Source organism: Polyodon spathula, chromosome 3 (assembly GCF_017654505.1).
Source record: "Polyodon spathula isolate WHYD16114869_AA chromosome 3, ASM1765450v1, whole genome shotgun sequence".
Taxonomy (NCBI): Eukaryota; Metazoa; Chordata; class Actinopteri; order Acipenseriformes; family Polyodontidae; genus Polyodon; species Polyodon spathula.
In genome coordinates, this window is record NC_054536.1 from 48,947,709 (window position 1) to 48,975,287 (window position 27,579).

The following is a 27,579-nucleotide window of genomic DNA, read 5'->3' on the forward strand; positions in this document are numbered from 1 at the left end:
AGCACCCGTAACTAGGATTGGGCACACATAACCACGTTTAATGTAGTTTTGCAGCGCCTGTTGCTCAAGTAGAAATCGGTAGTACGAAATATTGATAATAAATTAGTGGCTAGTATGGCAAATGAAGGGTTATTGCTAAGTACGATCGTTTCGGGGCAGTTTGAAGATGCTGATGTGTCTGACAGGTATGCTATTTTGTTACTGTGTCATGGGTTAGCAACACACTTGTTTGTACATACTGCTTTATACCTGGCGGCCTAAAACAGAAACGTCGCATTTACTTCTGTGGACTCGGGATAGTTACTTTGCAAGGACATTAGTATTTATAATGTTTATTTTTGTATTTACTAGGGCAATCCAGCATCTGTATACTAATGCCTCATCTGACAATTGATTTAACACAAAACACTGGAACACGTGACGTCAGTTTTTTTCTATTAAATAAGCTCACGTGTGTTTTCTGTTAGACATTTTACTTTAAATGGAGACATATTTTCCCATATTTTATACTATACCGTGTGTGTGTGTGTGTGAGAGAGAGAGAGAGAGAGAGAGAGAGAGAGAGAGAGATATGCTTACTGTTTTTTTAAAATTAAACATTGTGTTCGATTACTGTATAGAATAACAGCTAGTTGCTGTAAGTACAAGAGAGTACATTGTTGTATTATGAGCTGCTTTTTTATTTTTTATTTTTTTTTATTTTTTTAAAGAAGTTTGGGCCATTTCACTGATATGATAAAATTAAGGTCTGGGACAGCACTTTACCTGGCCATGATACAAGGCACGTGACAAAAAGAGCTTTCCATCTTTAAGGAAACAAACCTACACTTTCGTTGGTGTACCTTAGAGTTTGGTCTAGCTGCAAATGTTCCTTTTATAGTGATGTTATATAAAAATTATGTATGTGCCATCAGTACATTATATGAAAAATGTGTGTATAATGTATCAACTTTTTTATGCTTGAACCAGTAGTTTCAGAGACTATCCAAATAGTGTAATATTCATGGTCTGTGAATGTATAGTTATAACTGTTTAAGTACTGTCAACTGTTGAGGTTATTGTATTGTTGTCTTGTAGTGCGGACCACAGTCCTGGTCAGAAATCTGTTCCTGTGACAGCAGTGGAAAGGAAAGTGGAGAATCTCAGTTTAACAACTCCAGGGGAAGATGGAGCTGACAGTGAAAGTGAGGAGGAGGAGGAGGAAGACTGGGACTGGGATGATGCTGGGGGAGACCTCACCAAACGCTACACAGCTTCCAGGGGAAACCACCAGCAGGTCTGTGGCAGTTCATACTTTTGTTTTGTTTCTGTAAAATCTTGTTAATGACATGGTATAAACTGCTTTCTTAAGACAGTGATAATCATGCATTAAAATACTTGCTAGTTAATAATATCACTGCATACTCCATATCACTGCAGCAGCAAGGTACCTAATCCCTGATTGCTGCGGTAAAGTTAATGGGTTAGGTACCTGCATTTATTCAAGAAGTGAGAATTGCATTTTTTTCTAAATTAAAAATAACAACAAAAATATTCCACACAGCCATTCTGCTTTGGTGGTGAATGTATAACATGGATAGATTTGAAGAGGGAACTATGTCTGTGAAAGGGTTCTTTCTAAGGGTTGTGAGTTGTCACGCCTCACAGGCTACAATTACACATTGTAGTGCAGTGGTATGTGGCTGTCACTAGGATACCAACAATGCTATCCCTAGTGTGGGAGAAAACACTCAGGCCCAGATTTATAAAAGGACTGCGTATGTTTTACAACCGTAAAACGGGCTCTGAAGGTTTTGAATTCTTGGATGTGATTTATAAAGCACACACAATGGCATAAACATGCAATTAATATGTGATTTGCAGGGGCAATGGCTCTGTGCGCTTTAGCCCATGATGCATATTTAATTCTGTATTTGCATATGTAATTCTGCGGCTTTTCTGAATGAAACCGCTAACATTGGCAGGGGATTTTGCAAATGAGGTCTACTAAATATTCTGTCTAATTTATTAAAGCTGCCAGTAATTGCGGGCGTCATATTTGCATGATTATTTTAAGAACTCTGAAAAGCAGGCGTTAATTTGCCACAGTCAGAAAATATGCTATATGAAAGGCAAGGTGATGTGGGAGGCTTGTCTGCAGCAAGAAAGTGACATCGTTTTCAAGGACAAAGAAACATTTAATAACATTTTGCAAATATCTCATTTTTTAACCCATCTGATCAAGTCAGTTAAATTATGGTTTATAATACCGGTACTGTATTTTTTTGTTAACTCCAATTTTCAATACACGTTTCATAGCTTGCATGACAAAACAGAAAGTCTGCAGATAGAATACAAAATCCATGTAAAAAAGTTTCATAGAAGCACCTAAAAAGATCTTGGCAACAAGAGCCTTTACTTCTTAGAGTGTAGGCATTATTAAAAGAACGGTGGAGGAGATTAAGGAAAGATGGAACGATATTCTGAGGCTCATGAAAGAAAGTCTTATATGTAGGGCCCTGCGTTTTATGCGACCTGCTTTCTTAGGCTGCACTTCATTCTTCCCACCGGAAGATGGTCATGTAGTTTGCTTAATTAAACCACTAATTGATTATAATCTCCCGATTCCTTTAATCTTCTCAATTAGTCATTCTATTAACATGCATTGAAGTGTTGATTAGGCGGCAGCAGCAGCTACAGACAATTTAGTCATGCATTCCTTTTTTACTAATATGTTTTATTCAATATTATTTCTTAGAATGTTTAAATAAATTATTTAAATGTTTCAGTTTACTAGTAAGAATAAATAATTTGTCAACAAAATATATATATAAAAAAAAAAATACAGCACTGATTCCCGGAACATCAATGCTGTAACGTAATATTACTACTACTACTAATAATAATAATAATAATAATAATAATAATAATAATAATAATGCAAGGTTGTTCGCAAGCAGCAGATTGTGTCACTTAGTTTCATGAAAGAAAATGTCCCATGCATTAAATGTTGCTATTAAACTTAAGCATCGTCAGTTGGTTAACCCTGCCTTCTTTCGTAGATTGACGTTGTTCTGTGAAAACTTGGCCATAAGAAGCATCTACATTATTGGTAACAACTGACAAATATATTTTAGCCTTTCGTGTTAAACTGGAATAGAATATATTGGGAGAGCTTCCAGATCCAAACTACACACTTGTTATGGGTCAAATATCCTCACTGCCATCAGAAAATTATGAGCTGGTTGGAAAAACATGGTTTCTTTTTGCATTGATCCAGGTTGTAGTAATTTGTCAGATTTTCAGAAATGTTATTGAAGGTTTTTACACAGTTTGTTTATTGCAGCATGTGCTGCATACCTCTTGTGCCATTGCTCTGTGTGTATTTATTAATTCTTTATTATATGTTTGATGGACTCTCACTTCACAGCTTTCAAACCACTGAAAAAGATCCACCAGTCCCTTGGCATACTTTACAATTAGGGAGAGTTGAGATTTTAGACTTTGCACATCTGATCAGTTTCTGGAGGTCCTTTAACACTGCAGTGTTTGGTGAAATATGAGTAAAGTACAGCCTTCTTGTTGGATTGCTTCTATCATATGGTCATTAAAATGTAGTTGGGCAATGTTTAAACAATTTGTTTTTAACGGTTGCAACCAGCTTGTCTGCTTTCGGAAAACTATTTGCCCAGATATTACTGTCAGGGCTATTATGTGGGCATTACAAGTCAAATGTACTGAATTTGGCAATAAACCTCAAAGAATTGTATGCCTTGAGCGTGTAACTGGCATTATCAGAGACAAATCCAGTCACATTATTAAAATTAACTTCAAATGCGTAAAAAACTTTCCAGGGCTCTACATTTGGATTTTTTACTACTGACCCCTTGGGCCACTGAGGTAGTGTTTTTACTGACCCGGATACAATTTTAACTGGCCCAATAATAAGTACAAAACTGGGCGCATTGTTTTATTCACAGCTGCAAATGTATTGGGGAGCCGGAAGTACATTGACCGGTGACTTGATTAAAACAACAGTTTGATGACATTAAATATGGCAACTAGTACTAGAATTGTTCAAACATAATGTCAGCCAGAGTGTCCTCGGCTCACCGGCCATCCCTGTAGTCTGGCCGGGCGCCTGTTGACTATAGTGTCCTGTGACACTGTAGCTCTGAGGTAGCTGCATGGTGGGCCTGCAGTGTGAAGACAAGCTGATGGCACATGCTTTGGAGGACAGCGTCTGTTTGTCTTCACCACTCCTGAGTCAGCGTGGGGGTTGTAGCGGTGAGCTAAGCCTAAAAATAATTGGCTATTCCAAATTTGGAGAAAAAATTATAAAAACAATTGGTGACCAATAAATAATAATAATAAAAAATGTACTTTTATAATTTGAGTACTTAATTTAAAGGTTGAAAAGTTCCTAAATTAATGGGATTTGGTAGGAGTTTTATTACTTCGCAATTTACAGTATTCTTGTCCACTATACAATTAATTTAGTCTGCCCACAGTCCACATTGACAGATGCCATGGGGGGGGGGCGTTTATGTTGTCTATACATTGTTTACAGTGAATCTCACCGGAGTGAGTCTGGTGGCTGACTTTAATCAACAGTTTGGTGAGCACATAGGCTCACTGGTGGAGCAACCGGTGAATAAACAGCGCGCCCACTGTATCACCCTGCTCTGCAAGTTAATAGCAGAGGAATGTAATAGGTTGTGTGTTATAGCCATTCAAAAATAAAATAAACAGTCTTATGGAGTATTTGTTTAACCATTCTGATAATGTGTATACCATATGTTTAAAATGTAATAGTTGATTCATTTATTTATTTTTTTAAATCTGGCTTTGTTTACATTTAACTTGTTTTTATATTGTCACCTAGTCAAAACATAAATATTAGTTATCATCTGCAATAAGTTCACCCGATGTTTAATTTTTAAAGTATTATTGTGTTATTTTATATACTGTTATTTTTAGCTTTAGAATTGTACGGTGTCTGTAAAATTAAAGAAAAAAAAAATCCCTGGTTATTTTCACTGTGGAAATCTGGTAATCCTAAACTACAAGGACAGTGCGAGTAACTGAAGCGCTGGTCGAAGCTTCAGTTAAACACCAAAATAGTAAAACATATCCAATCTTTTCTCAAATTACTTTAATACTGCATCATCCTACTGTAGGCATTCAAGAAATGTATTCATTAAATAATCAAAGTGCTACCCAGTGCTTTCTTCCACAGCAATGTGTAAGAATCTAAAACATGCTATATTAAAAACTGGAGCAATACATCAGTAGCTGCCATCTTTCAATATGCCTTACAAGATGTTATAAACATGCATTTGACACACCATATAAACGGGCTGAGTGCACTTGCAAACTGCATTATGTATACAAACAGACTCTGTTCTGAAAAAAAAAACATTAGCTCACATGCATATTCTTTCATGATGGTTTTTCATTTCCGTATGTTTAATAATGTGTATGGTAACCAGAGAGCCCACGTCTCTAATAAAGTGGCTAAGCGAAGCCTTTCAATATATGCTGTTGTAGTTACAGTATTGTGAAAAAGTATTTGCCCCCTGTCTGATTTTCTGCATTTTTGCACATTTTTCGCATTGAATTTGGTCAGATCTTTTTCTGGGTTATGGTAGTTGTGTATAGAAGGAGTCTGAGAGAAAAAATGACACCAAAGTTTGGTGGTGCTTTCATTTGTTTGGTGTGCAAGGTAATCAAACATGCAATCTTCAGTTGTGAAAAAGTTATTGCCCCCCCCCCTAGTTAATTCAACCCAATCAAAGGGATAAATAGGGTCAGCTGTTTGAATACTTTGGTTAACAATCAGACCTGATTTGGGCCAGCCTTGCCCAAAATAAATCTGACTAACTTTGGCCCTTACCATCAGAGTGAAGTTGTCAGCACAGAGGTTCTAGAGGCAAATCATGCCACCATCAAAAGAAATTCCTGAAGGCCTCTGGAAAAAAGTTGTTGATGCTTTTCAGTCTGGAAAGGGTTACAATGGCCTAGTCAAAGTCCAGACCTAAACCCCATTGAGATGTTGTGGCAGGACCTGAAACGAGCAGTTTATGCTCGAAAACCCACAAATGTCACTGAGTTGAAGCAGTTCTGCATAAAGGAGTGGGTCAAAAATCCTCCACGGTGCTGTGAGAGACTGATCAGTAACTACAGGAGGCATTTGGTTTCAGTTATTGCTGCTAAAGGTGGCGTAACCAGTTATTGAGTCTAAGGGGGCGATTACTTTTTCACACGGGCATTGGGTGTTGCATAACCTTCTTTAATAAATAAATGAAATAAGTATCAAAATTGTGTTATTTGGTCACTCGGGGACCCTTTTATCTAATATTAGATTTTGGTTGAAGATCTGATAACATTCAGTGTCAAATATGCAAAATGCAGAAAATCAGACTGGGCAAATAAAGTATACATATACATGAAAACGTATTTCAGCTATTTATCATGCACATAATGGCGTGCTTGTCAGAAAATGAAAATACTGTATTCAAGGTTTGAAAATGTATGTGTACAATTAATACTCGAATCGAAAATAACATCTCATCGGCGTTCATAATTTTCGTTTTTACGTTTTTTACTGGAGGACGCCGTCTTATAACTGTCAATCTCAGCCTTTTGTTTTCTGTGTTTTTCTGATGATAAATGTCAGTCTATTGTTAACTTTCGAGTGTGGTCCAAAGATAAATTGTAAGTTGTGCAAAATAAATGATACCCTTCAGTCTACAGAACACCAGGTGGATATTGTTGCGTGCGTTCGCTCAATGAAATGCTTTTTGAATTTTATGTCTTTGACTCCATGTTTAGGTCTTTCGATTTTTTTTTTTTTCTTTTAGCGCATCATTTTATTCAATTACCATTTATACTCATCATAATTGGCTTTTATTTTTCTAATTGGTCAAAGCATAATGTGTTGATTTCTTAATTGTGAATTCGATTACTATAACTTGAGTGGTTGCAGGGACATTTAGGGGATAGTAGATGAATTACAATTGAAAAAAAAAAAAAAAACAGGTTGCATATAATGTAGGACCCTACTCGTATACAATGAGGTCTCATCCTCCACCGTTATTTTAATAAGTACTCGACAGTACTTGCACACTTAAATTGTGTCTTCTTTCCTGTGCTGTCTTCCACAATGAAATCCCTATGGTCACAGGCACATTCTTCTGGGGTTTTTGTATGTAGGCATTTTTGTATATTTTGCCACAATTCTGTTTTAAATCCTTCAAATCTTAACTGTAATACAGCTTTAAATCCCGCTAACAAGCCTCCATCCTGATTGTAATCTCATTTTAAATCTCGCAAGCAGAGTCTCCAATAGAAATGTAGGAATGTGCTGTCACTCTGGGGCAGGTTTAAAGTATTCAGAACGAATCAATGCTAGATGCAAGTCAGGAAGGCGGGACATTGCCCAGTAGCACTGGGAAATGTATTTTTTATTATTTTTGTAGTAGGTTTTATTTTTTAATGGAAAAAGGGTAAAGTCAACATGAGTTGATTAACCATTTCACAGTTTTTTTCCGGTGTTTATAGGCTATCCACTGATTTAGATATCCTCAGTTTTTGCTTCTGAGCATCCTCATCATCATTCATTAATTTTCTTTAGGAATGTGTAGCCTACACATCCATGGTTGACCCAAACCTGCTATTTATTGTGAGAGGTGTGTGGTTCTCCATCAGTAATTGCAATGAGGGGTATTTAAATTGGTTGATTGCGGAATCGTCTGCTTTACCTAATTAGCTTTATAAAATAGGTTGTTATTTTGACAAGTGCGGCCATACTGAACACACACATTAAGTGGCTTTTTGCGGTTGCTTTTTCCCCTTTCATAAATTTGTGCCTCAGTGTTGACTCAGTGTTTGCTTTACTGAACCCTCGCTATACTCTTGGGGTTCAGCAACCGGATCCCATAAACTCACCCTACACACAAGAAGTCCTGGTTCATGTGCCCGGTGATCTCAGCTCTGGCATTCCTGGAATTCACACAGGCATCCCAGTTCAGTGACTTGTTGCTTTTGTCCACAGTCTATGGTCATGCGTGCCTCAGAATACGCACCTACAGCCACCTTGACTGAGCCCCATCAATTAATTGGCTGTCCGTGCGCCCTCTCTGAGCACCCAAGCTGGACGGTAGGAAGGGACAACTATCAGAGTGCGAAATAACAGACAGCAACAGATTCACAAACTTGCTCAGTGTCAACCAAAATATCATGGTATCCGGGTACTAAATTACTGCAATGTCCAGAGCGTTATGGCAATCACATGTAAATAATGATGGAGTGATACAGCGGCATGTATCACTTGGTATTTATAAATCCCCAGGTTTGACCTGTCACCCAAAAGTCCAATTTTTACACACCAGCACTAAACACAAAATCCAAAAACAGTTCCTAGTGACAAGTGAATAAGTGCTAGTGTTGTGTTACAGTTCTCTGTGAAATGCAGGGGTGAAAGTGATGTCCGGGTTTATGCTGGCTTTCACTACAGCTCCTGATCGTGCTACTGGTAGTCTATTAACAAACAGACAACAGTTAACAAACACTAATACACACAAGACAAAACTCACAGTTTCATAATACGACAACACAGACTCCTTGTAGGTTAAAACAGTAACCATTTACCAAGGAGCAGATCGTTTACATTACTCTCCCTATTTAAACCCTCGCTCATGAACCCTAGGTTAACGAATGCACCTACTCCTCCAATCCTCCGTCTCCCATCCAAGTCATTGAGCTTGGGTGCTGTAGTTTAGCCCCCTTCCTAATGACTGACTTCCACCAACCCTAAGGAATAAATTGTCATGCCATTTGATTAAGGGTACTCTGTTCCTTTTACATAGTGCCCTCACAGGTCGGTAGGGAGATCTAACACAGAGTCATTCGATCTCTGTCACAACCTCTCTTTGTCATTGAAGACCTCCTAAACCAAAGACTTTCACTTGTGCCTGAAATCGACTGATTGGCTAGCATGAGAATGCAGCAAATGGCTTTTTCACAAATGGTTGGTCAGTCAATCAATTATCCCCCTAGGTAGGCACCACAACTTATTTAAAAAAAAAAAAAAACTTTTTGGTTTTTAAAATCCAACTAAGTAAGGTTTTGGTAGTTTGAAATGTGTCGTCATAGCAACAAAGTCCCAAGTCCCATATGCAAGCTCATAACCTCCAAGCTAGTGCCATTGGAAGCCCACATTGTTGCTTTTTCCTCTAGATCAATCCTCAGAGAATGCACAATTGAAGAAATAGCCAGTTTGGATAGAACTATGTGGTACTTTAGCCTCACCAAAGTGGCCATAAGCAATGCTCGGATGCATGACAAATGCAACTGCAAATTTCCCAGATCCCCAGATGCCAACATATTTTACTTGTAGATCTCATCAACATCTATCCAAACATATCTCTGGGTGATTTTTTTGAGTCCCCCCCACGCAGGTTATTACGGCCTAAACTTGGTACAAATAGCAAAAAATTTTACGTTATGAGTAGAACAAGGTGCTTCACACGATGGTAGCATCTAACTTGCACCCAGGGTGATGTTTCTTGTCAAGGGCCCTTGCTCACTTTAGGTTGACCTTTGCAAGGTCAAAGGGGAAATAAAAAAAAAAAAAAAAAAAATTAAAAAATAGCTATCATTTCTGAACTCGGCGTGTCTGAAAACCCCCAGGTGAATTTTTCTAGGAAGATGGTCAGGCAACGGCATTCTTTTCGATGCTTTGCTGTCCGCTATTTCACATACATGTGAATATCCTTCCGGTAATGTAGACCTATGTTTAAATTTCCTTTTTTAATTTTATGCTTAGTAAAAACACATGTATTATATCCCACATTACATATAATCGCGTTTTCTGTGATCATATAGGGTCAGGGCTGGGATTTTGTAATGGTGGTTGTGGGTGCCACACACCCTCTTTGTGTGATCCTTGTGTGTGTATTTCTCGCCCCCAGTGTGTTACTCTTCTCGTCTGCTTACCCTTTCCCCTGTCAATGTCTTTTTATTGCTTAGTTCAGCGCTTATAAATGCAACTGTTAGATAGTCACCATTGCAGAGCAAATTAAAAAGCAACGCATTGAAATTTAATTTGCTTGTCTCGTGCTTCTTTGCTGAACCTGTGCGCACCAACGCTGCAATATGCTTTTGTTAAAGACAGTTATTTTATTTATTTTTTATCCCTGTGACTTTATTCTCCCTCTGTCATTTTCTCTGTGATTTTGAACACATTGACCATGACTGCTTGTGATTTACGTCCAATTTTTCGGTGACAAACTCCTAACCCTATATATGGTACAAGGAGATAACATAATAGTGAATGAAACATAATCTTGAAGTGCATCGATTTCTGTTTTAATTTGTTTTTATGTAATGCATTCTCACTAGCCTGTGTAGTTCTGCTTTTTAACTAGTAAAACTTGTGCTTTCACGGGGTTAGAATGTGTATGCTTAAAAACAGCAATAATTTTTTCCCCTGAATTGATTATCCAGCAGTGCACCATAACAACTGTACCTTTGCAACTGTAAATTTCACAAATTGTGAAACTATATAAAGTCTCAAATGTAAACGTCTAACCTTATGTAAATCCAGCTGTAAACCATTGAGATGCAGCACACACTGCATTGCCTGACCAAGTTTCTACATGGATCTTTTTTTTTTTCAAAGCCATGTTGTTTGTACAGGTTTTCTAACAACTGTTAACAAACACTATACTGCAGACCGAACAACTCAGTTGACCACTATAATTATTAATCTCCAGCCATGGGTAAATCTTCAGCCAGTTTTCCTGAAAATATATCTTTTTTTTTTTTAATTTTCCCTTCACTGACATTGCTTGTTTGTGCTGTTGTATAAGGCTGTAATTTTTCAGTGATCATGGATGTCATGATTTAACTGAATTAGAAGCAGTGCCGTGCAGTAATATCCAGTTCTCCGTGAATCTCAAAATGCATTGATTAAACGTTCGCTTCTCCAGTAGACATATGAAATCCAGTTGAACTTGGTTACCCTAAGTTACAGGACCCAGACGAGCACTATATTTAGCTCTTGTTAACAGGCTGACCTGTAGCAAAAATACAATGAATATTTATTTTGCCAAATTACCCTTTGTATTTTTTCATTATGAAAGTTTGTTTTTAAATTTTTTTTTTATTTTTATACTATTTTATTTTTACAATGGAAAAGTTTTATCACCAAGCTCCTCAATAATGCTATCCAAGTCATTATTTTATTACTATAACATCTCAAAAAACTTGGCAGATGTCTGTGATAGTCTTTCAGCGCTGGATACGGAAGCAGCTATTTTATTTGTTTATGTCCGTGTTATCTCTGTGGTGAAGGGATTATGCATATTGCTCATATTGCCTCCTTTTTGTCCGGCTTCTCTCGGTTTCTATTGGCCTCACTTAGCCATTGAAAGCTTTATTCGGCTTTTTCCTTAGAAAAAACGACTAGGGACCGGTGCTTGACGTCTTTTTGATGATGTCGGACAGGGTCCGACATCGGACTGGAAAGGAAAAATTGTAATGTTGGACCTGGACCGATATAGGACCATAGAGGTAGAGGGTTAACACAAGATATAAACAAAACACAACAAAGCATTACTTTCCTGTGCAGGGCTTTTGCCCTGCCACAGACACATTGAGGAATACGAAGATATTTAGTAAGGTAGCTGGGGTGGTTGAATACTTTGAGTCACCGAGTCACAGTGGATGAAAGCTGGTTTGATATTCTAAATGTATTTATTTCAGGCAAACCGACAGAATCCCAGTAATAAAACTTTGAAGATGTCCACTCCTACAGACAAGGTCTTAAGAAAATTTGAGCATAAAATCAATCTAGGTGAGTTTTATACAGCAGCATTATATATATATATATATATATATATATATATATATATATATATATATATATATATATATATATATATATATATATATATATATATATATATATTATATATATATATATATATTACATTACATACATACACACTCTAACACAAAGGGTGTCATGCTGTTTCTATGCCATCTGTCAAACACCCTTCAATTTTATATTAAAATACATTAATTCTCTTTGTATGTTCACTCTCGTTGTTTATCTTGTCACCAGAACCACTTGATAAAGTTTACTGTATGTACAGCCTTGTTTTAAATTTGCAGGTTGAACTCATTTGTAGTAAATAAGCCAAATCATATATCAACTGTGCAGTACTGTAATCCTGTTTTTTTTTTTTTATAGATAAACTAAATTATGCTGACTCTGTAATAAATCGAGTAACAGGAAAGTCAAGACAAAGAGAAGCGGAACTGTAAGTCAAAACTCTTGATTATCTCTGCATGTTGCACACAAAAATACATTTTGTGCATCACTTGTCACTTAAATCAAGCTGTCCCATTAAAATACAATGTAATATTACCATGTGTTTGCCTTTTCTAGAAATCAAACTGGATCTGGGTATTCCAAGGTCTGGGAGGGTGTGGGAATTCACTGGACACAAGATAGAAAGTGGTGTTGAAACACCCTGCTGGGGTGCACTTTATTAATTTTGCCACAAGATGGCACTGTGCTGATGGTTTACTCCAATACCACTGATGATGGAGGAGCAGAATACTTAATGCACACACACACGTGTGTCAAATAACACAAAAAAAGGGCGAAAATAAAAATAAAACACAATAACAAAACTACAAATAAAAGTTGCTGCTCTTGCAGAGTTCTCCCACCGTCGCTACCCACACAGCTCGAGTCTTCAGTCTGCGCTTTGTTATTCCCCTATTATACTCTGGGGTTGCCCAGGATTTTCCTGCTAACTACACACGTCCCCACTCGAGTACATAACTGACACTTTTCTTTTTGGTCCGGCTGTCTTCCTCAGCCTTGCTTGCCTATCTCTCTTTCGCTCCAGACACTAGCCATCTTCTGTGTACAAATCCAAACCTTACGAACAGGGCTCCCACTGTTGTCGAGTGACCTGCCTCCCGACCACTCGGAGAGAGGGAGAGACAACACGCCCTAACCCAATCTCTGTGTCACTGACAGGCAGATCTTACAGGATTATGCATCCATCAGGTAGCCAGCACGGATCTCGCCCTGTTACACAAGAGAAGTCCAGAACATATGTTATTTAGTATAAAGCTAAACACCTGAAGCAGGCTTACACTAGACTATGAAGCAGTGTAAGTAACTGGGTTCACACTAATAAAAAAAAAACTTGCTTACAACCAAACTCAGTGGATACTTATCATTGTAACAGATGAACCTCTTGTATATTTTGCATGAGATGGTCTGAGCAACAAATGTCAAAATGCTGCAGTTTATTAGTTTCATGATCTGTTAATAAATGTAAATTGTTTTCAGGTATCGAGTTAAGGACAAGTCAGACAGAGCCACAGTGGAACAGGTAGTTATTTGATTTGTTTGTCTTGGATCAGAAATGGAGAAGAATACCCTTGAATCTTGCAATTAAGATTTAACATGTACTATGTTTCTACCCAATGGCTGCATTACGCCAGTGCCTCTTTTCTTTTTGGGGGTATTCCCGAAACAGACAGTAGCTTTTGGTTGTTTGGGGTTGCTGGTCATAATTCTGGTAAGAACAGAGCTAGACAGCTAAAACAGGTAAGAATCACACCCTTTGGACACAGCTTAAATTGATTTTGTTTTCAAGGTTTTGGATCCAAGAACTCGGATGATTCTCTTCAAAATGCTGAGCAGAGGGGTCATATCAGAAATCAATGGTTGCATAAGTACTGGCAAGGAGGTAAAATTTTCTGTTACCATTGTCAGCATTTATTATGTGTGTTTTCTTTCCTTATTTGTAAACTTAACTTTGAGTTGGGATACTGTTAAGATTCAACACATGTAATTATAAATAAGACAAGGACATGGTTACATTACCTTGGAGATTTAGCTAATTCTGTCCAGTTGTGGACTTTTACCCACCGATTTTAACCGAAGTTAGGCCTACAATACTGTATACTCTGGTAATAAAGTACTGTATAATATATTTCAAAAGAGTGAAGTAAAACTACAGAAAATCAAGAATGTGAACTTGCAAATTTACCTTATTCTTTTTAAACCTCTGGTAACATTTCATTTCCAAATGCAGGCCAACGTTTACCATGCTACCACAGCACAGGGGGAAAGCAGAGCCTTAAAGATCTATAAAACCTCCATTTTGATCTTTAAAGATCGGGATAAATATGTCAGTGGTGAGTTTAGGTAAGTTCATTAATGAAGCATCCCCATGAAGGGTGCTTGCATGAGTTTACAAATAAACTGCTGCACCTACTATTTAAGCTGGCAACTTCATATTTTCTGTGTTATGGAAACTCCTTGTGCAAACTATAACAGCATTCCTTCACTTTGACCTAAGCTGACTGCCATATTTGGGGTCATGTGACTTTTTGCTTTCTGCATGTCAAAGACCTAATGATTTTGAGGTATGGTTTCATAGCATGCGAGGTACTTGCTTCATATTTACAGGGTTATATGAACATTGCATGCTAAATGTGCTACTGACTAAAACATTGACCACTGCCTTAATATAGCTGCCATATTGAGGTCATGTGTTTTTCTTGTTTTATTTATTTATTTATTTATTAAAAAAAAAACCATCGCTGCATTGAGACAGTACATCTTGAGTTAATATCTTAATGTTTGTTATAAAGTATTCTTTGATCACCTTACTTAAGTTCCATGTCAGTGTTGGTCCAGTAAAAGTGAAACCTTTCACCGCTGAATTAAAGCAATTAATGAATGAATGAAATTTTTTTGCTGTTTTAATTAAGATTTCGTCATGGTTACTGTAAAGGAAATCCAAGAAAAATGGTCAGAACCTGGGCTGAGAAAGAAATGAGGAACTTGATTAGGTGGGTACTTGGTCCACAAACAAAGCTGCTTAACTAGTGCATATTAAAAGTTGTGCTGCAAAGTGTAGATATGTTTATGACTACAAAGATATGAATTACCTTTTTTTTTTTTTTTTGTTTAAGTAATTCTCATTACATATTTAGGACGCCAACTTTAAAATGAGAAAGCTACAAATTAATGCTGTCTGTGGCTTTAAGTATTCTTACATTTCAGATATATTTTATTCTGTAGTTTGCTTGCCAATACATTTGCTTATGTCTTCTAGGCTGCAAACAGCAAAAATACCCTGTCCAGAACCCATTATGTTGAGAGGTCACGTTCTTGTCATGGCATTCATTGGCAAGAATGAAATGTAAGTTTTAACTTAAATTTTGACGTTCAGTTTACAATTACTTATCTTTATATGTATGTCAAAATAAGACTATGTTTACTATAGCCTGCTTTGATTTATATTTTGATCAAGATTTTTTATAAGATTCTATTCCAAATGCTGTGCAGAAAAGTCATGGTCGTTATATCTCCAGTAGTAAGCATGTAATGGCTGCTTGTAACGTGTGCCTTTTTTTTTTTTTTTTAAAAAAACATAAAAATCAGGCCCGCAGTAACGAGCTTGGAAAAATAAACAAACAAAAGAAAGCTTTGTCATCTGCAGATAACAAAAATGACCTTAATTAGCAACGTTAATTTGATATTTATTAACCCTTTGCAGGCCGTTTATTCAGCACTTGCCAGGCGCGTCAGGTCCAATTTATTTTCGCATGAGCTGTTTATTTTACACAGTTTTTAAAATATATATTTTTCAGAGTAATACAGGTTACTCTGAAAAATGGCACTCGTTTTATCACCAAACTCCTCAACTCCTCAATAATGCGGTCCAAGTCATTATTTTATTACTATAACATCACAAAAACCTCTGCAAACGTCCATGATATTCATTGAAAGCTGGATGTGGAAGCAGCTATTTCCTTTGGTTGTGTTCATGTTATCTCTTTGCATGGGGCTATCGGATACGTCCTTTTATTTTTTTTTGGCTTTTTTTTCTTATCAGTTTTCTCTGCTTTTTCCGGAGAAAAAATGACTAGAGACCTGTGCTTTACGTCTTTTTGATGACATCGAACAGCAAAGGGAAAATTGTAATGTGTGACCTGGTCCGACATAGGACTGTAAAGGGTTAATGTTAAAGAATTGTACCCTTTACCTGGGGGTGAAAAAAAAGATTGCCTTTGCCTTTTTGTAGATGTGGGATTATCAACTAGGTGTTGACAATAGAAAAGACCGATGATGCTTGGAACTTTTTTTACATTGTCTGTAATTTCTCAGGCCTGCTCCACTGTTAAGGAATGCACAACTGTCAGAGTCCAAATCCCGGGAGCTATACCTGCAGGTGATTCAGTACATGAGGAGAATGTATCAGGATGCAAGGCTGGTCCATGCGGATCTCAGTGAATTCAATCTGCTGTAAGTCATTCACATGTTGTCCTGTTAAGTTTTTTTTTCTTCTGGTACCAAAAAAACAGACTGCTGTAATACCCTTTCTTTCTTTGGTATGCCATTATTTTTTAAAATGTCAATCATTGCGATTTATTAAAGTTATGAATGAGAATCATAAAGAAGTTAATTCCTTTAGAACTACCTTCGAATTCTTGGCTATCGATCAAACACAGCCCTAAGTGTAAATAGCTTATTAAACAAATAAAGCCCCTTTCACACTGGCGCTCCGACCTGGATCATGACCTGGGTCACAATCCCACATAGTGTGAAGACACGTACCCCTCAGGATGTGGGTCGACACTCTTTAACCTGGGTCAAGCGAGACCAAATACATGATGGGTGCTTGAAAATCAGAGAAGTAGCAAACGACCAGGCCTGCGTGAAGGTTTCACTTCCGCAGGGAACTTGAGCCATTTCTGTTAATTCATGGTTTGTTGATTGAGACACACCATGAGCCAGACTGAACAAAAAACATTTGCTCCAGAAAAGCTTGGATGGAAACGTCTGTGAACGTCTTACAAATAATTTGTGAGAAGTTGGCTGAAACTGGATTTCACAGGACTATTAGTGTTATTGTTCATAAGTGAATTAACGAAAAAAATAAAAAAAATTCCAGTTTTCACTCTGGCAACCCCATATTATATTGCTGCTCTAGAAAGAGTGCAAAGAAGAGCGACCAGAATTATTCCGGGCTTAAAAGGCATGTCATATGCAGACAGGCTAAAAGAATTGAATCTGTTCAGTCTTGAACAAAGAAGACTACGTGGCGACCTAATTCAAGCATTCAAAATTCTAAAAGGTATTGACAGTGTCGACGCAAGGGACTTTTTCAGCCTGAAAAAAGAAACAAGGACCAGGGGTCACAAATGGAGTTTAGAAAAAGGGGCATTCAGAACAGAAAATAGGAGACACTTTTTTACACAGAGAATTGTGAGGGTCTGGAATCAACTCCCCAGTAATGTTGTTGAAGCTGACACCCTGGGATCCTTCAAGAAGCTGCTTGATGAGATTTTGGGATCAATAAGCTACTAACAACCAAACGAGCAAGATGGGCCGAATGGCCTCCTCTCGTTTGTAAACTTTCTTATGTTCTTATGTTCTTATGTTCTATTACGTGGACAATGCGAGGAACTAAAGTCTCATAGAAATTTGGTCAAACACCAAAAGCCAAGCTGAACAGGACAAAACTCACAAATAGAATATATTTTCTCAGATTACTTTGTTTAATGCAGACAGTAAGAGAACTGTAGTATTGCCTAACTGTGTTTCTCCTATTGCAGGCAGTCAACACATGTCTTAATTAAATTAGCGACATGCTTCCCCCATTCCCATGCTTTCTTCAACAGCAATATATAAGAGTATAAAACATGCTGTTAAAAACTGAAGCAATACTTCAATAGCTGCCATCTTTCAAGATACATTGCAGGATATTTTAAACATCCCGTTCACAGACCATATGAACAGACCGAGTGCACTAACACCAATAAACTGTCCTGGGCCAAAAAAAACAACACCAACGAACCAAAAAAAAAATGATTAGCTCGCATCCAAACAAACTCAGTCCCTTCGCTCGCAGATAAGTGTGAACAGCAAGCACATTGATACATTATTTCAAATGAAGCGAACCAAACCAAGTCCATTTGAAACAGACCCAGTGTGAATGCAGCCTTGTTCTAGCCCTACTGCCACAAACCCCTTGAAATGCATATCTGTAAGACAAAGCAGCACCTGGCATTTTACTGTTTTACTTGGAAACATGCATTTTTTTGCTCGTTTACCACTGAAATTGTTATAAAATACTATTAGAAAGAACATAAAACATAAACTAATTACATAGTATGTACACACAAAACATTTCCATTAGCACTTAAAGCCCCAGTATGACTGAACAACATAGTACAGTAAGTGAGATGCACACATTTGATATGTACTTAAAAAAAAAAAAAAAAAAAAAAAAATTTTTTTTTTTTTTTTAAATAATAACATAATAAAAATAAAATGTTTTTTGTAAATTGCTGAATCGCATTGCCTTTTACGTTTTACGCAGTTCTGTGCATGGGTAACATTTTGCTGTTTGCTGTTGGGTCATTAATGGGGAATTTAACTGGGAATTTTACATACTGCTGCATACTGCTACCGGATTTAAAAGTACATACTGTATTACAGTCCACATGTCCATGGTCGTCTCGTTTGGCAAGTGATATTTTCAAAATCATATCGTTCTGAATTTAAGTACTACTTCTATTAAATATAGTACTCTACCAACTAAACCAACTACAGTACATCTAAAAGAAACCTAATTGCTTTAAAACCATCCTTTCAGCTGTGTATTTTTGGCATTTTTATCTTTTTTTTGTGTTCCCTGAAAAAACAGAAAAGGTTGGAATGGGCCAAAATGAAATAATAAGATGTGCGTTACACTCGTGTCAAATGTGTAAAAGTCAAACTTTTATAGGGTCGGATATGTGAGTGCTGACTGTATTGCTGTGTAAGTCAAATATGAGGCTTATTGGTGCCACCTCCAGGACCGGAGTGTAATCAAGGCTGTTGTATTCGAGAACAGTGTTTTTAAAAAAAATATTTTACAGTTATTTTGGTGAAGTGTAATAGATTACCACGAATTTGCATGTCTGTGTCCCATGAACGCAAGATCAAAAAAATTTCCGTCTAATGGATATATTTTGCATCTAGGACGCAATAACACGACCTCTGTTAGGTATTGTATTAATTTATATCAGCGATTGATTAACATCTGATTTTTGTCTCCAGTTTATTATTGGAATATCCAGTAGAGTTGAGAGGGGCTGCTGTATTTATTAAATGAGAAACACTTTGACTTTATTATAGAAATATATATTTTTTAAAAATGTAGAAATGCATAAGTACATGTCTGTATTTTCTTTTTGTCATATGATATAATTGGTATTTTTAGGAAAATATAGCCACAAATGGGACCACTAAAACATTTTGGGAACCACTGTTCTAGGCAATGCCTCCATAAAAAAAAAAAAAACATTAAAAAAAATAATGCATCATTCACTGATAATGCATTTGAATTTTTTGGAAGGTACCACAATGGAGAAGTTTTAATTATTGATGTATCCCAGTCTGTGGAGCACGACCATCCACATGCATTGGAGTTTCTTCGGAAGGACTGTGCTAACATTAATGGTGGGTGGGCCATGTATTTATTTGGTAGATTAACCCCTCTATAAATTGGATTTCTTATTCATACAACAGCAAGTCATTTAACCTTAATAGATCTGTGTCGGAGATGGCCAGATGTGTGTGGTTGTGTGGTTGATTTGTTGTGTTTTTTTAATATCAGATTTTAAATCTGTTTTAAATTACTATGAGTATGCACTTTGAGAGAGAAAAAAAAAAAAAAAACTTTGGAAGGCAATATTCCAATTTACCATCTTGAACCTTATTTAATAAAAATACAGAATATATATTTCACCATCTGTCTTGGACAGAATTATTTCACCTAAATGTAATCCACTGCCACATGACTGTTTGTTTTTTTTAGAAATAGATGCCCAACTTTTTATGGTGATACACAATTAACATAAAAATGGTAACCACAGATGGTGGGTTGTAATAATCTTGTAATGTTTTGCTAAAACCACCAGGTGCTGATAGAAAACAACACATTTATGTGCAGTAAAAACAAGTAGAGTGATTGGTCACACTATCTACAGTTCTGGAGTATACATTGGCATTTAAATTTTCTATCATAATATCCCTTGTTTCTGACATTATATTCTTGTATTGTACACTTCCTTCACAGCCTTCTTCTGGAAGCATGAAGTTCCAGTGATGACAGTACGGGAGCTCTTTGAGTTTGTAACAGACCCTTCAATCACAAGTGAAAACATCGATGAATATTTGGAAAAGGTGTGATTTTTTTTTTTTTTTAAATAAACAATATTATGTCTACAATACAGGCAGATAAGCAGGCACAATCATAAGGTATACTTAGGAAAAGGACATTGCAGGATATATATATATATATATATATATATATATATATATATATATATATATATTATATGTGTGTGTATATATATATATATATATATATATATATATATATATATATATATATACAATGAAAAGTATACAACCATTGTTTAATCTCACAAAAAAAGTGGTGTTGTGAGTTGTATTATGCCCATTAAAACAGTCTTCCTTTGTTGTATTCTGTGATGGGTGATCTAGGCAATGAAGGAAGCTGCTGATAGAACAGCGGAGGAAAGATCCAATCGGGATAAAGTAGATGATGAGGTAAGTTGGATGCTACACTAACTGTTAATTAGGCCAATAAAAAGCATTGTGATTTTTTTTTATCTTTAGTTAGTATTGGTTTATTTTTGGACAGTTTACTGTATTATATGTGTGTGTGTTCATAGATGTAGATAGATACCTCTGGCAAAAGTTGAAAACCTAAGCAAATGTATTCAGTATTACTGAATACTTATCCTTGGGTGATATTGCAAGATAACTGAAACAGAATTGTGTTTTCCTGTTAAATTATGGTTTCAACCACCCATCACTGAGAAATTTAGATAATAAAAATTGTAAAGATAGTCCTTTATATAATGCTTGCTTCGGCCTAGTACAACTGTGTCTGTTTTGCACTGCTTCACTGTCTTCCTTTGTTCCGTCTGCCAAGTTTGTTCCACTTTATTTTCAAGGCCTGACAAATTGACCAGGTGACCATCCCAAGAATGTTCTTTCCTCTTTTGAAATAAGAGAATACTTTCCAAACAATGTTGGATTGACCTGTTGGTGACCCATGTTAACCTGAACCTCAGTTTAATTCCCTGTAGAGATTGTTGTTGTTATGTATTATTATTATTGTTATTGTACACCAGGTGTTTAAGAATGCCTACATTCCAAGAACGCTGACTGAAGTAACAAATTATGAGAGGGATGTCGACATCATGATGAACATGAAAGAGGATACAGTCTTGAATGTACAGCATGATAATGTGAGTCACAATAATTTAAGGTTGGGTTATGCTTAGAGACTTGCAAGCTTATTTTGAGTAACAATGTTTTGAAGACTACTTGATCATATTGGAAGTCGGGGGTAGCGTAAAGGATTAATACCAGGAATCAATCAGTGTGATGTAGGGACACTGCTGAGTTAAAGAAAAATATCCCACTTCACTTATCGGGTGTGTAAATACAGATGGCAGTGTCTTGCCCATCAAACTGTTCTTCATTAAATGTGCTTGTGAGCTAGAACTTGCTTTAAATCATTTTCCTCCTGTAATAGGTCAGAGTGGCACTCTCAGCGCCCTGGAAGAGGAAGGATAATTGATAAACAGATAACTATACAAAAATATTTTTTCTAGAGTTACCTGAGAGGTACATAAATTAGAAGCCCCATAAGGGTATCGTTAAAGCCTACATGGACAGCCAAGACAGGTGTTTTCATTGTTCTTGAATTATGAATAATATATACAGGTTTTTCTTGTGGCCAGAAACACATTGTTTATTTGATCTGGCCTTTGGGGTTGATTCATGAAGTGACAAACAAGTATAATTCATAAAGGACTGCTAGTAACATGTTCTCTCTTTTTGTGGTTATTAGATCCTGTATCAGACAGTGACAGGACTAAGGAAGGATTTGTCTGGAGTACAAAAGGTAATGTGATACATCAAACTGACTCATGGTTTGCTAATGGGGGAGGGGGAGAGGGAGAGCTGAAAGTTAATACTGACTATAGTAACAGGATTTTAACTTCTGAAAGGAATGGGAAGCCTTCACACCATCTGTTTGCAATATATTTCACAGGTACTAATTATGTGTGTGTGTATATATGTATGTATGTGTGTGTGTGTGTGTGTGTATGTGTGTATATATATATATATATATATATATATATATATATATATATATATATATATATATATATATATATATATATATATATAGAATGAATTGTGTGTGTCATAGCAAAGGGGGTGAGGTCATAGCAAAGGGGGTGAATACTTATGCAATCAATTATTTTCTGTTTTATATTTGTAATTAATTTAGAACAATTTGTAGATTTTATTTTTCACTTTGACATTATGGACTTTTTTTGTGTTGATCAGTGGCAAAAACATCTAATTAAATAATATATATATATATATATCTATATATATATATTATATATATATATATATATATAAATTTAAATTTGAATATTTAGCCATCTACAGGCTTCACATCTACATACAGACAAGAAAAGGGATAAAAAGGGCTTATTTTTGTTGTTGTGAGCAGCCTTTTTTATCACTTACTAAGCATACCTGTACAAACTGTTTGAATTTGTCAACCTGCCACCGCCACACCTACTGGTGCTAATATTTCACACACCATTTCAGTTGTCAACTTAACATTTTCCATGCTATGTAAATACTGCAGGCAAAATCAGGGGTGTGCAATTTGTTTCTTCCTCCTGAATATAACTTGTGCTTTTATTTAACAGTGAACACAATTAATCAACCATTTTTGTTTTATGAAACGTTAGATAAAAAGTGGCAGTATTATCACTGGCTCTAGGTTTACACTGATCTGTTTCATTGCTTTTTTCTATATCCTGGCTTTTTTTTTTTTTCCTGAATCCAAAGTTGAAGCGTGATTTTTATTATGCAGCTGCCTTTATTTTTTTTATGGTGCCTTTCATAGTGGACCACCATCACAAAGCGATTTACAAGATACGAGACTAGGGTGTGTGAACTATGCATTAGCTGCAGAGTCACTCACAACAACGTCTCACCCGAAAGACGGATCACAAGGAGGTTAAGTGACTTTCTCAGGGTCAGACAAAGCCAGTGGGTTTTGAACTGGGGACCCCCTGGTTACAAGCCTGTTTCTTTAACCACTAAACAACACAGCCTCCTTAGTTCCAGGAATAACAGCAAGTTATGATGACGTATCGCAAGTAATAAACCACGCAACCTTATAAAGACACATGGGAATACGATCCATTTGCATTACTAGCAGTCTGTAGTTTTTATAGGGCAAGGTTAAAAATGCTTTGCTGATAGGCCATCAATTAAACTCAAATGTATATTGATGTCAGTAAATGGGAACTTTCTTTCTACAACAGGTTAAACCCTGTGCTAGCTTTTTGTATACCTCTACCTAAAAAAAGAGAAAGTGAGATAAAATGCACTGATCACACATTTTTTTTCATTATTTCTATAAATTAAAATGATCATAATGTCTACAGTAAATGCGTTATTTTGCAGACACAGCATAAAGGTATTGTACTCAGACACTGTTTTTTAAAAGTTAGTAAAATGACGTTACGTAAATATGTAAGTTTATTTAAAGTGTCAAAAAGGGAAACGCTGAAATACGGATTCTTTTTCACTATGTTCTCTGTCAGTTGCCAGCTTCTATGTTTTATTTATTGTTGTTTTTTTTACAGTGTGAAATGGATACATCTGAAGTGAGCATTATACAATATTATATATCTGTGTGCATGTGCCAGACTTGTGCAAACTTGCAAGGCTCTGTAGAAATATAGCCAGGAGTGTTTTTCTAGCAACAAAATAAACACAAAAATAAATACAAAAGTATTTGTCCAACGGGAATAGTATAATGTTAAAACTCGCTGTCTCTCAGACAAATCTTGTTGGGCATTGGGCGATATGAATTCCACACCCCTGAAAATAGAATGACACCCCTAAATTAAGATGGCCACCATTTTGTTGCCATGGGACTTTTTACCCAGGTGTATTCTGTTGTTCTCTAAGTTTGATTGTGGTTGTTGTACAAAAACAATGAACCCTTTCCAGTCAAAGATTTGTGTCTCAAACCATTTGTTACGTACCGTAAACCCTGCATGCTGAACACGTTGCTGACCATGAAATTGTCATCTGACCTTATATGGTTGTCATGTTAAGGTCATGTGCAGTTACAGCTGCAGAGAGACAATATACTTTCTCTTAAACTTTGGTACACACCTGTATACTTGGATTGTCTTACTAAAGTTCCATGTCCTGTAAAGATGTACCCTTTTACTGCTGCATTGCTTTAAACATTTTGCCGGTTTTACTATGTGGCTATGTGGTAATTTAACAGTTTAATATTATTCCCCTTTTGACCAAAGTAACAATTTTGTTCAGCTGTTGCCATATATGCATTCTCAGAAAATATTGAACCATTTATTTCAATGCTCAACGCTTAGGTTATTACCTGCCGTACAACTGACAGTAAGAAAGAATGCAGAGCATACAATGTGCGTTAGAGAAGGGGTTCCGATATTTGAGACCCTATTAAATATATAGGATTGGAAATGGCTCTGTGTTTATTAAATGGTATGTTGGCCTGGGACAGGTCTGATAATAGAGGCACAGGAACCTGGCTGGTCTTTCACCCTCTCGGTGATTTTACCAGTTCCCTAACATCTGGTATGTCTACTGCGTTGATTGTGCTAGGTGCCTGCTCTTCTGGAAAGCACAGCAAACAGAGATGAGAACTCCAGCTCTGCGGGTGAAGAGAGCTCAGAGTCTGGGTCGGAAGAGGAAGACGAAGAGCAGGGGTTGCATCCCAAAGACATAGAACAGCAGCCTGATTTGGACAAGAAGGTGGGTTTATCTGCAGTCATACACCTGGGCAAAGTTGTTTTGGGGATGTGGGAACTATTTAGATACCCTTTTCAAGATAATAACTTTTTGTTTCAGCATTAGTACTCCGTTTACACTAGCCATTTTTAAGCAGGCTTTGAGGCAGCTTAGGTTTTTTTTTTTTCTTTAAAAGTCGGCTTTAGTCTTTTTTGCTGTACTGTGAACCCATCAGTACCTGAGATGGCTCACTTTTGCCATGTGCACTCGTGGGCAATGCCTGCCAAACAAGCTCAGACAACAGCAACAGGAAGTTGGGATTGTTACTTGGACAACAGAACCAAAAAACATGTTTGACAGAACACCGAGAGAGACGGAGGCAGATGATTCCAGAATACAAACACTTTTTATATCTGTGCTTTAATGTGAATCGACAGTTCAACGTGTAATTTATGTGGGATAAATGTGAAACAAACCTAGTTGCCAAAATTGTTCTTGTCAAATATATTTCACAAATGTAACTTGTGATTTGTATTTTGATACGTATTTAATATACTAAATGTTCAGGTTTGTGTGTACTATCTAGAACTAATCAAACCATTACAGTTGCTAAGAAAATGAATGTTTTCCTTCACAGGCGAATACAGTCCTTTGTTTAAAAGTAACAGGCTTTTAGATCTGCTCAAGCGCTTAATTAATTATATGCATCACGGCACTAGCAATTATACAGTTTGAAAATAAATATGCAAGCTTGTGGAAGTTTAATCAGTTTAAATATATAGGCTTTAGTTTTTAAAGTATATTATTATAAGTGCAGTGATGTGAATATGTTTGTTCTTCAGGTCCAAAACCACTTCACTTTTTAACAAAGCACTGTATTCGCCCCTAGAAGGAAATCTTTTGATTTTATGAAAGGTTTTATTTTTTTTAATTGGCCCATTGATAGTACTGTGATGCATTGTTAGGATATGGTGAATAAATTTGAGTTCGGGAGGGAGAACGTAGTACACAATTGAAAGTCGAAGATGTTTCTTTTTAGCTGTTAAACAAATTTGTTTCACTTTTGAATAGAAAAAATAAGTTTTTCATGGGTAAGAAAATAAAATGTATTGTTTACATTTACAGCTGAGAACAGTTGTCGTTGTAAACATAAACAATAACACCTATTTCTTTAAATGTCCACATACCACTGAAGAAGATACTTTCAAAGTGGGCATTTAAAGAAAGGTGTTTTTTACTTATCTGAAGAGTCTGCAACATAGACGGTACCGATATGCAAGTTTTCGATGATGCCCTCCATTTTTGATGTAAAAATTAAATCTTAATTTAGCATGGAACAACCACCTTGAAGTAGAAACACCCAAGTGACGCAAATGATAGGCTTGTTATTGATTTAAACACTTCCACATGGGGTGGGGGGGATGTCTTCACGCAAGGGGGGGGGTCAATATGACATCATCGTCCACTTGCTGCAGTTCAGCAGCTATGCATGCACGTACAGCTTTAGTCTATGCTCAAGAGTAAACAGGTGCCTCAAATTAAGAATCTGAGTTTACAGTACTCTTGACAACTCAGGCCCAAGTGTAAACATACAAGCCTGTCATTTGAAGTGACTTTACAGAACTCTTGAGTAACTAGTTGCTTTCGGTGTCTTGTATTGAAAAGTAAATAACATTGATATTCATATACTAGGTACATTTCCAGGTCTACTGTTTTGAGTAAAGTTACCTGTCCTTTTCTACTAGAGAAGTCTCTGTTGAAGGTGTACAAAACACGGCTTTTAAACATTTACTTGCCCTTAATTAGTACTTGTTGGCCTATTTGATCAGTGGGTCCTACCACAATACTAAGTTTAATAGTAGCACATGGTTCCCTTTCTCCATGCCCTTTCTATATTAAAGGTAGTAGGACTTAACCCTATGAGTGTAAGGATCAGGTGGGGTTGTATTACTGGTAATAAAGGAAAAGTGTCTTCCGAGTCAGTGAAAGTAGATAGTCTGGGGAAAAAGTCCACTGCAAAACAATGAGGTTTATGAGAGTGATAAATTAATCCATGGTTATTACACGTTTAGTCTATTCTGGCAAACAAGTCCCGATTCTTAACCTTCTGTTGGTTGCTGTAATTTTAGTGAAATGTGGCTTGCTTGGCATCCTTCTTTAGCGAAACTTTCAGACAGAGTTCAATATTTCCTGGGGGTGCCAACATGTGTTGAATTAAAACAAAAAAAGTGTGACCTGGGCTTTATCGAGGGTAGGCTGATGGATTTTAAAACCTTACCACAACTTTATTAGATACAAAAATGTAAAGCCTTGTTTTGTTTTGCTCTTCATTTTCAGGAACGGAAAAAGGTGGCAAAAGAAGCACAGAGGGAGAAAAGGAAAAACAAGATGCCGAAACATGTCAAGAAACGAAAAGAGAAGGTGGTGAAAATGAAAAAGGGCAAATAAGACATTGGGACTTGGAAGGATAAACTTTTACTAGCAGTGAAGCTACATGTGCAGAGGCGGTCACTTATAATGTATAATTAAAGGAGAGATCATTACCATGGGGTACTTTGAGCAAGTTCCATTGAGCGCTGTATTCTAATGCTATAACTAAACGCAGTAAACCAGTGGCAAGGAATTAAAGAATATTGAAAGGAGAA

The 27,579-nt window shown here is 36.5% G+C and overlaps 1 protein-coding gene across 1 annotated transcript; it reads left to right on the forward strand.

Moving 5' to 3' along the window:
• riok1 (RIO kinase 1 (yeast)) lies at positions 1-27,579 on the forward strand. The gene is made up of 17 exons (XM_041245353.1): positions 1-185; positions 1,078-1,276; positions 11,749-11,839; positions 12,239-12,308; positions 13,358-13,400; positions 13,668-13,760; positions 14,109-14,221; positions 14,791-14,871; positions 15,138-15,224; positions 16,193-16,330; positions 19,431-19,534; positions 20,154-20,260; positions 20,585-20,650; positions 21,241-21,357; positions 21,966-22,019; positions 24,809-24,958; positions 27,272-27,579. Exons 1-17 carry the CDS (start codon positions 115-117, stop codon positions 27,380-27,382), a joined length of 1,695 nt encoding a protein of 564 aa, XP_041101287.1. The 5' UTR covers positions 1-114; the 3' UTR covers positions 27,383-27,579.

Bases quoted from the DNA above. Each gene is read 5' to 3' on its own strand.
- riok1 (XM_041245353.1), top strand. From the start codon at position 115: ATGGCAAATGAAGGGTTATTGCTAAGTACGATCGTTTCGGGGCAGTTT. The intron at 13,401-13,667 runs GTAGTTATTTGA...TTTGTTTTCAAG, and splicing joins ACAGAGCCACAGTGGAACAG to GTTTTGGATCCAAGAACTCG. The intron at 21,358-21,965 runs GTGAGTCACAAT...TGTGGTTATTAG, and splicing joins TGAATGTACAGCATGATAAT to ATCCTGTATCAGACAGTGAC.